This window comes from Echinops telfairi, unplaced genomic scaffold, assembly GCF_000313985.2.
Source record: "Echinops telfairi isolate 266 unplaced genomic scaffold, ASM31398v2 ScPeMD7_7424;HRSCAF=8462, whole genome shotgun sequence".
NCBI lineage: Eukaryota > Metazoa > Chordata > Mammalia > Afrosoricida > Tenrecidae > Echinops > Echinops telfairi.
The window spans coordinates 7261480-7271635 of record NW_022111324.1 but is presented as its reverse complement, the minus strand read 5'-3'; the positions used below and the strand labels follow the sequence as shown (position 1 = coordinate 7271635).

General features: G+C 50.9%; 1 protein-coding gene across 2 annotated transcripts; it reads left to right on the top strand.

The window, feature by feature from the left end:
* Nucleotides 1–4637: 4637 nt before the first annotated feature.
* Nucleotides 4638–7771, top strand: CREG1 (cellular repressor of E1A stimulated genes 1). Of its 2 annotated transcripts, none has more exons than XM_045298290.1 (3): nt 4638–4780; nt 5806–5979; nt 7338–7771. In XM_045298290.1, the coding sequence occupies exons 1-3, from the start codon at nt 4685–4687 to the stop codon at nt 7359–7361; spliced, it is 294 nt and encodes a 97-aa protein (XP_045154225.1). In that variant the 5' UTR covers nt 4638–4684; the 3' UTR covers nt 7362–7771. The 2 variants fall into 2 exon arrangements, with proteins under 2 accessions (XP_045154225.1, XP_004706905.2); XM_004706848.2 differs by having other exon boundaries at nt 4639–4780; nt 5806–5990.
* The last annotated feature ends 2385 nt before the right edge of the window (nt 7772–10156 follow it).

Sequence of the window (10156 nt, the reverse complement as noted above, 5' to 3'; positions counted from 1 at the left end):
CCTGGACCAATTCGGCGTGGCTCGTAGAGATAAGAATTTGGAATTTAAGCCCGCCTTTCACTCCTGCCTCCATGGCTCATGCAGGCCCGGGGGTCTGGGGTCCAGAAATGTCACACCCACCCACCCCCGCCCCTAGGCGTGCGCTGGTGGGGCCCCTGTGCCTACTCCGGAAGGGGTGCGCACTCCTGAGTCAGCGTGAAGTCTGCAATGAACGGAGCTCTTCCCTGGTGGATTTGATGTTAACCCCTTCCATAAGGTCAGCAGTTCGAAACCAGCAGCGTCAGGAGAAAGATGAGATTGAGTACATTCACAAATAACCAGTGTCAGAAATCCACAGGGGCACTTCGACATGACTCGGAGTCGATGGCAGTGAGTTTGGTGTGAGCCTTTCTTATGAAAGGTTTTACAAGGTACATTGATTGTCAGGTTGCTAAGCACGTTTCATGTGTGTCTTCAGGGAGTCCCTTTCTTGACCCTCCGGATGAGTTCAGAAAATGTCCCTAAAATGATTAGAATCCTAGGCCTTCTTTTGCATTATTAAGGACTTATTAAGGAACTGACTTTGGAGGCTGCAGAAGTCCTACAGCTCTGAAGGTTACCAGGTCTGGTCCACCTTTCCTGCCCCAAAGAGGAGTGACCGGCTGGAAGCTAGAGCCATTTCCCTCCCGAAACCAAGCTTACAGGCCACGTAGCCCATTCTGACTCATTGCCGCCCTATAGGGCAGGCCAGAACCGCTTGGCTTTACAAGACTGTAACTCTTTATGGGAGCACAAGTCTTCATCTTTCTCCCAAGCAGCGGGCAGTTTCAAACTGCTGACCGTAACCCACGAGTCCACCGAGGCTCCTCTTAGAGCCATGTGGGATCCAGGAAATGGGGCCTGATTTGGGGGAGCGTCTTTTAGACAAAGACCCCAGTTTTAAAGTTCACTGGGAAAGTTCAACATTCTTGATGTGGATAACATGAAAGAAACTAGTGTTTGATTAAGCACCTAGTACGTGCCAGGCGGGTGCATGCTCTCTGATCATTGTCTGTTTCATAGCCCATGAGGTAGGTATTCCGATCCCGCTTCTCAGGTGAAGAACTGGAGACTTGGCTAGATTAAGTAACCTGCCCCAAGCAGGTGGCCAAGCCGAACGGAGTTCCACCCCGGGTGGATCTGCCATCAGACCACAGGGCCTGGAGGAGTGTTTCTAAACATGGGTGGAAATTGGAATGAAAAGGTAATGAAATTTTCCCAGGAACTTTTTGAAGACCCCCCCCCCCCATTTTATGTGCCCAACCGATCAGTTTCCTTTGCCCTCTATAGAGTTCTAATGTGTTCTAATCCATCACTGACATTTAAAAGTGGAGGTTTCCCTTCAACAGCCTCATTTCTGGCTTCTCTTGGAAAACTAGATCTAATGACAAACGCCGAGAGGCGCCGCTCCCTTTGAGCTAAGACTCACGTGTCCCAGCTCACCGTTTTTTAAAAAATCACCAGGTCACTCCACTCCTTTAGTTATTTGCTCAAAACAAACTCATGTTACTCCCCCAAACCCAACCCACAGCTGTCGAATCAAGTGACCGCAGAGGCCATAGTGAGCTTATAGGACAGAGTACAACTGCCCCGTGGGTTTCCAAGGCTGTGCACCTTTTGCCAAAGCCGACTGCCACAGTTTGCTCTCAGCGGCTAGCTGCTAGGTTCCAAGCACCACCGTCTGGTTAGCAGCCAGGGGCTTTAACCACTGGGACACCAGACTGCTTGTCCTCTACCAGTGCCTCTCAACCATGCCGTGCTTCACAGACACCCGAGCAGACGTGGTAAAATGCAGTGTGTGTGTGGAGATGGCCGGGACATTATCACATTGCGGGTGGCAGTGCCAAGTGGTGCCTGCGCCCCTGCAGGCAAGATTTGCCATAGGACCGCCCTGTTGTCGTTCAGTGGGTGGCTCCTGGAGCATTGTCATCATCATTGGGATGTGTGAGCCCATTGTTGCAGCTGCTGTGCAGTCAGGAACTTCCAAGCCAGGGCGTCTCCTCGGCCAGCACAGTGTCCGACGCTATTCTGTGTGATCCTTACATTTTCATCCGGTAGTTTCCAGTGCTTGCCAGGCCTTGCTTCCTAGTTTGTCTTAATCTGGATGTGCCACTAAGCCTGCCCACGGTGATCCACCCTGCTGGTATTTGAAATCCCAGCATTGTACACCATGTGAGCCTTCACAGTCTGACACACTGATGGGTGGGCGATGGGTGGTGCGGGTTACCAGTGACCCAGCAGTTTTACTACTATGGCTATACACTGAAAAGAGCTGAGTGCAGCCATTTAAGCAGGACCATGTCCATGATAGCTGTATTGCCCACAGTAGCCAAAGCACACAAACAGCCCAAGTGCCCATCGGCAGAGATGAATGGATAAACAGAACGTGCTACGTACATATAATAGAGTATTTTTCAGCTCTAAAAGGAAAGTTCTGATACCCACCTAGTGAAGCAATCCAGTTAGGCAATTTATGAAAAGCACATTTGGTTAAAAAACAAATAATATTCTCTAACCCCCTCAAAAACAAGCAACTAAACAAGGAATAAACCTGCCCAGTGATTCACCCTGGGGGTGGGGGAAATGAAGACCTAGTGCTTGTCACACTCGGCGGCAGGACTCCCCATCGACCTGCGACCCTGTGGTGAGTGGTCAGCCCGGCCCAGGTCAGTGGTATCTAGAAAAAGACAGCCATGTTTCCCAGGTGTTCCTCCTGCCTTCTGCCCGGCTGGATGCGTCCCCAGGGTGCATTTCCCATCGTCTCACCAAGGCCTGACCCTGACCACCTTTGGAAGGAGCAGGAAGACCACTGCCTCTCCTGTGTAAGTGCCTTGAGGGCCGTGGTTCTCAACCTTACTAATGCCGCGGCCCTTTCATACAGTTCCTCGTGTGTGGTGCCCCCCCACCCCCTCCAGTCATAACATTATTTACGTTGCTACTTCATCACTGTCATTTTGCTACTGTTAAGCACCGGGTGACCAGGTGAAAGGGTCGTTGGACCCCCAGAGGGTCCCGACCCACGGTTGAGAACCGCTGCTTTAGGGTCTGGCGGTGTTCCCTGTAGGCTCTTTTTGCAGCGTGTTTCCAGAGGAGCCTCTTCTTTCCCCTTCTCCTCCGCCAGCCTTGGCACTCTAGCACGCGCACGCTCCCCCGGCCGGCCTGATGCCCTCCCGTTTCTGAAGTCCCTGTCCTGAACCCCGCATAGGTCGTCCCATGCCCTGATTGTGAGTGCTTCTGGGTCATGCCATTCCATGTTGACTCCTGCTTACGCGAGCCACTCACTCGAGCAATTCATGACCTCTCCATATGAATGGTTTTGCATTATTTTAGTTTGGATTTTTTGTCTGCCTTTTCAACAAGATTATAAACTCATGGAAGAGAAAGGTTTTATCATAGCCTTTTGTTTGGGGGTGGGGATGGTGTTTTCTATAGTATATTGCCTAATGGCCTCTATACAGCAACTATGCAACTGATTTCCGGGAGATCTCTTTGTGACTCTCTTGTGATGGATTACTGGGACCTGACAAAAGTCTCCACCCCGGCACTCAGTTTGAAGAGCCAAATCGCCTGAAACTCAACAGTGTGGGGGGTTTCTGTAATCTGTAAACAATGCCTTTCAGGAAGCTGCTAATCATTCAGGAGCTAGGACATTTGCTTGTTGAAGTTTTGGAATCTGAAATAAGGATTATTCTCTAGTTACTTGAGCAGGAAACCACGTGACAGCTAGTTCTGAAGCCACGTGACAGCTTCTGCTAGTGTATGATAACCAAGCAGCATGACTCAGCTGCTTCCTTGTTGATCATCTGGTTGAGCAATCGAGGTACATCTCATGTCCTAGTTTCATATTCAAGTTGAACCCTTTGGCTTCTCCGTGAAGGCTACAGGCCAAGCTTGAACTTGGATGGTTCTGTAATTAGAATTCCTCTGATGACTGTGGACAGATTTGTGGAGGCTCAGGAAAGAAATGGGTTAAAGTACGCTTACTTCAAAATGCAAAATCAAGAGAAAGGCCAGGCTTAGTCAGATAGAGACAGATGGGTACCCCAAGATTGTGGCTCTCCATCACCCTCGAGGTCTGGAACTGTGGTCAACCCTCAGAGCAACCATTTGAGATAAAAAAGGGAGGGTTTGCACAAGGACTGAGTCTGGAGGGTTAGGAATGAGGGAGGGGCGGGAACTAGAAACAGGGGGAGAGGGGCAGGCGATAGTGCCGGGGGTTACAGTGCATGAGGTGAGGCGGGGCGGGCCTGGACTGCTGAATGTGAGGCTGGTGACTTGCTCTGTGAACTTGCACCTAATTCACAATTTAAAAACAACAAAAACAATTTAAATGCTGCTGCTGCTGTTAGTTGCCATTGAGTCACGGAGCTTTAAAGGATTCTCAGGCTGCCTTCCTGATGCCACGGGTGGGTGTGAACTGCCTGCCTTTTGGCTAATTCCAGTGCGACACCCAAGGACTCTAAATTCAGTTCTTTATGGGGTGTGTGTGCGTGTGTGTGCGTGTTCTCCATCCAAGCAGTGCTGCCCCTGCGCCATGTGGGAACTCAGTCACGCTCCCGGAACACGACGTACGCAATGCAGCAGAATTGACCCCCCTCCGAGTTTGGAGGTCACACAAGAGGGCCTTCTTTTCTGTCCGCAGGCAAACCAGCAGGCTACGCTGACCATGTCCCTGGCTCAGACGGACTTCTGCAGGAAATACGGGTTTGATCCCCAGAGCCCCCTGTGTGCCCACATAATGCTGTCAGGAGAAGTCACAAAGGTAAGCAGTCCCCTGCTCAGGGAGGAGAGACGCACCGGTTTGCACAGCGTTGCCCAGCGAAGAGCTCTCTCTGGAGAGTAGAGGAGGCTGATTAGTGATTGAGTTGCAGAGTGAGATTATCATTAGGTGTAAAATCATTCTGTGAACGGGAAGGGTTTTATCAGCTTCTTTAATATAGATAGTTGATAATGTATTTCAAGCTACATGGATTATTTTCCCAAGGCAAGCAGATATAACAGCCCAAAGTCCCTGATTTTACAATTACTCGTGTAAAGGAATATCTGCTCCCCCAGAGCCCCGGTACAGTCTTGCCCAGGCTGGGCTCCTTGTCTCCACATCGAGTCCCGGCTCGGAGCCGAGAGGGTGTTAAGAGGGCAACAGTTACTACAAACGAGACCCACGCATCGTCAGCCCCTGGTGCTGGAGGAAGAGGTCGCGCAGAGGCCTGGGAAGGGCAGTGGGTGCCACAAGAGCTGACTGCCGCGCCAGCAGATTTACCTGCGATCTTGTGTATCGCCAGTGCCTCCTGCTAGTTTTAGGTAGGAGTGGCCTGGAATTCTGAGTGGGCGCAGCTGAGCATCTGCGTGCTCTTCACAGTCAGTGAGGGGAGGGTGCACTTGAGCTCCACGGAGCTCCTCGAAAGCTGCTTGTCCTTTGTGCGCTCACCAGGTGCTCACGGTCTCCATGGGCAGCACACGTAGGTCATGGGGTCGACGGACTGACATGCCGTTACAGGCCCCGATAGTGTTTTGTGACAGGGTCTCATAGTCACTCTGGTGGCTCAGGATCCTCGCTGGCTGACGTTGGGAACCGGGGCCGCACGATGTCTCCCCACTTTGTTTTCACCAGCGTTTGCCACCTGCCTTGCTCTCTGCTTTGCCTCTGGTTTCCTTCCCCGTGATCCCTTCAGCGTGCAAGCACTTGCCTCTCGGCACAGCCACGGGGTTCATAGGAGGCTGGAACCACAGTGGGAAATCACACCGTCCGCGTGTTGCATGAACATCACTGTCACCCTTGCCCGCCAGGTGAACGAGACGGAAGTGGAGTTTGCAAAGACTGCGTTATTCACACGGCACCCCGAGATGAAGACCTGGCCTGCCGACCATCATTGGTTCTTTGCGAAATTGAATATCACCAATATCTGGGTCCTGGACTATTACGGTGGAGCAAAAACAGTGACACCTGAAGACTATTACAAGGTCACATTTCAGTGAGTCTTTGTGCATCTGCCACCTCCCTAGAGAGGGCAGCGGCTGGGGTGGAGTTCCACTGGCCTTCCGTGCAGAAGACCGCCACGGGCAGCCACCACTCACCTGTCAGGAGAGAGTAGAGGCTGGCTGGCTGCGTGCCATCCTGCCAGGGAGGTTTCGGTGGAACCCCAGGCTAAGATGAGGAAGAAAGGCCTGGCAGTCCACTTTTGTAAACCAGGCAGTGAAAATCCCTTGTAGCACAGTGGCCAACTGGTGGTGCTGTGGGTTAAGCATTGGGCTGCTAATGGAAAGGTCAGAGATTCAAACCTGCCAGCCGGCGTGTAGGGAAAAGGTGGGGCCGTCTGTTTCTGTAATGATCACAGCCTAACAAACGCGAAGGGGCAGAGTCGAACCCTGTGGGTCAGTCGTCTGGAGGGCAGCGGGTCATCTGGTGAGCTTGTGGCGCAAACAGTGAGGTGCGTGGTTGGTTGCCCCCTTCAAACACCCCCCCTCGCCCCCTGCCCCAGTCCCCTGAGGGAGAAGGGCTTGAGGGTCTGCTTCTGTAGAGAGACCACCGCGTGCAGTTCTACTCTGACACGGGGTGCTGGGGTGCTAAGTCAGCACGAAGGCACCTAAGGATGCCACCAGCCAGGGGTCCACCCCCCCCCTCAATTTGGAGCCGCCTGGGCTTGATAACGTGTTCTACTTGTAATGACCACCACGGTGGCGTTACCTGAACTGTGGTGTCCAGGGATCCCTGTGTGCACATGGTGCTTGTGTGTGTGTGTGTGTGGGGGGGGGGCGTGCTTGTTAAAATGAAGATTCTGGGGCCCTACTCAATGCCAATAGAACCTGGGCCCAGGAACCTGCGTTTAAACAAGGGCGATTCTTCAGTGCCCTGCTGTTGTGTGTCATCAATCGGTTCTGATTCGTAGAAGCCTGTGTGATAGAGTAGATGCCCGCCCATGGGGTCTTCTCGGCTGTAACTGCCACAGGCGTGGACTGCCCGCTGGGACTCGCCTGCCCTTAGCAGCTAAGCACTTAGCCACTAGGCTCGTCCTTGGAGGGCCGGCTCCACTGCTGTCCCATCAGATCCATGCTGACTCTGTGACCCTGTAGGGTCTGTGCTGGGGCAGACAGCCTCCTTGTTCTCTCTCGGAGTGGCCGGTGGGTTTGAACCACTGACATTGTGGTTAGCAGCCTGATGCTCATCCCACAGTGCCACCAGGCCTCCAGCAGTACCCTAAAGGAACTGAAGCTCACCATCAGACTTCGCAGGCAGGTTCGCTATTCCCTAGAACAAAGGCACTTTGAAGCTTTTAGGTCTAATGACATAATTATTTTTTCCCTGCTCCTCCCCTTTCTAGGTGAAGCAGAAGGTGGCTAATTGAACTGCAGGAAGGAAGCGTCAGAGGATGGCCCCTTCAGATCTCCAGGGCTCTGTTTCTGGGGAGGGTTTCCCCGCTGTCCTGCACACACTGGCTGGCCAGCTAGAGCTGGCTGGCTTGCTTACAGATTAGAGTTGGACTTGTTACTGCATTTCTTGGAGGACGTGGTTGCTGCCGATTTCCTAAAGAAATGTCTTCCATTAAGATCAAAGAAGTTGTGTCCACCAGCGCCTGATGGTTCCTCTGACACTGCTCCTTGCAGGGGAGAAGCATCAGATCTAATTGCCCCCTGGCCTTCAAAGCTGCCTGTGCCTTCATCCTGGAAGCTGCTCTGCTCCACCGAGAGTCTCTTGGTTCAACCCGGGTTGAACCAGATTCTTTGTCGTGACGAAATTAAAAGGAAGTTCAGCTACTTTTCTTGAATTTGATTATTTGATTTTCCCCATTCTCACACACATGCACTCTCTCTCTGCTCTCTCAGACACAGACATACACACACACACACACACTTTTTAGCCCCAATGAGTTTGCAAAAGATAGAAGGTAGGGGAATATGTGTGCGGTCTGGTCAGAACCCCTCTTTCCCAGTCCCACCCACAGCTCTTGTCAGCCGGCTCCTCTCACTGTGACCTGTCTTCCTTGGCTGCCCTGAATCCCTCAGTGGTCACTAATTCGGCAGCAACTCCTTACCTTGGTCATCAGTGGGCAGATAACATGGCATTAAAAAAATAAAAACTGCAGAAAAGAAGATGTGGTATACCGTATATACTCGACCTGAATATAAGCCGACCTGAATATCAGTGGAGGCACCTAATTTTACCACAAAAGCTGCATTTAAACTGTGCTGAAAAACTTGGCTTATACACGAGTATATACAGTACTTTTATTATTACCTATATATATGATTTCAGAAGGCAAATCAAGACTCCCCTTGAAAAGGCATGCCAAGAAGGGGTCAAGCCTCGACAGTCTTTGATGGCCAAGAGAAAGGAAGTTAATGTGAGTTGTGTTGGAAAAGTACAAAACAAATCCAGCAGACAGCTTTTGTTTAAGGCAGGGGAAAAAAATTTCTATTGCATTTAGTAAAATGGATTTCATATTCAAAGCATTCATGATTAAAAGCAATATTTTCATGAAACGTATTGGGCTTCTTTTCTTAAATGAAAGTCTGAAGCTTTATCGCACAGGTTCAATGTCTACTGTCAAAACCTTTTCTACTTTTATTTTAACATGTTTTTAAATTCTCTGTTCCAAACATTGCAATGAGTTCGAGTACCATTAGCATGACTGTTCCTCATTAGCACCAAGTCACCAGCCCTTACAGTTTGGGGTCCACCCCCATTGGGCCTGGGTCACCTGCCCTGCCCTATGGCCTCCGATACGCAGGTTGAACCATTGATCAGGTTGTTAGCCCCTGGGTGCCACATAAAAATGCACCTGTATTCAGAGAAAATCCACTTGGAACAATGCAAAAGCCAACCAGCCAGCGGCTTCTGCAAACTCCTCTGTAATTGGATGTGCACAGTCTGGTATGGTTACATCTTGGCCACTAGGGGGAACTGTAGGCCACCTTTTGTGCAGCCGCAGCTGTCCTGGCTGCTAAATCAAAGCTCTATAGCAGCCTGGTGAGTCAGGGTGGGAGCTGGGGAGCCTGGAGGAAGGGGCATTGGAATATAGGTAGCCCAGCCAGGGCAGTATGAGAAGCAGAGGGGTGGTGTCATGGATATGTACAGCATGCACCCTTTCTTGCCTGGCTTCTGGCGTCCCCGAAGTGCACCCACTACAAAACAAGGACTTAGGAGGTGGCAGGCTGAGTATCTTAAAAAGGAGCTGGCTTTGAGCAGGGCAGCAGGCTCTGCTCAAGAACAGATAACACGCAAAGAGGGTGTGGGTGAAGGCTCGAGCTACAGAGGTCGGTGACTGGCCGCTCGTCCGAGGCAGTCATGTGACGACGCAGAGTCATTCTGCCCCCTGGCGTGCTACCCCTATCAAGAGTTAGTCTCAGAAACCCACGCGGGCAGTTCTGCTCTGTCCTACAGGGTTGCTATGAGTCTGCATGAACTCCGTGGCAGTGAGTTTTGGGAGTCCAAGTTCAAACTCTCGGTATGCAGTAGGCTGGAATGCGGCTGACCTAGTGAAATAAGCACACTTCGGCTGGAGCTCTAGGAGGTAGCCTGGAAGTGCTCGGTGGTTCTCAGAAGATCCCAAGGTCACTGCAGACTGTCCTTTCCTGGGGCAGGTGTTCGCAGTTCTAGGACTAAGAAGCACAGCGTTCTACTTTGCGCGACGTTGACTGGTCAATAATTGCAGGCAGGCGCAACTTCACTTTAAGAACAACGGGGGTATACCATATTTTTCAGGAAATAATTACATAAGTCCTTATTGGAGTTAAGGAGGATGGCAAAGAAGAAAGCTTGTTTCTTTTTTATTGCTCTTTTTCACCCTTTGTGTCTATTGTCAGGGTAATATTTGTGCAGAGAATTTGAAAGAGAAAATGTTAAAACTTTATCATCTCACCAGCCAGCACGACTGCTCATATATCTTTATTTGTTTTCTTCCAACCCTCCCTGAAATTTTAAAGCAAAGTTGCTGCCATACTGTACACCGATGATGCGCCCTGCTTTTCATTTTATCATACATCGGTTATATGTCTGCAGAATATTTCATTAGGTGGTTGTACCCAGGCTACCAATTCATGTGTTGCATTAGGACTCTAGGTTGCTAGAGAGAGAAACCCAACTCCAAGTAGTGGTGGAAGTGGTGGAGGTGGAGATGGAGGAGGAGGAGGGTTAAAGGGA

Bases quoted from the DNA above. Each gene is read 5' to 3' on its own strand.
- CREG1 (XM_045298290.1), top strand. From the start codon at position 4,685: ATGTCCCTGGCTCAGACGGACTTCTGCAGGAAATACGGGTTTGATCCC. The intron at 4,781-5,805 runs GTAAGCAGTCCC...CTTGCCCGCCAG, and splicing joins TGTCAGGAGAAGTCACAAAG to GTGAACGAGACGGAAGTGGA. The intron at 5,980-7,337 runs GTCACATTTCAG...TCCCCTTTCTAG, and splicing joins CACCTGAAGACTATTACAAG to GTGAAGCAGAAGGTGGCTAA.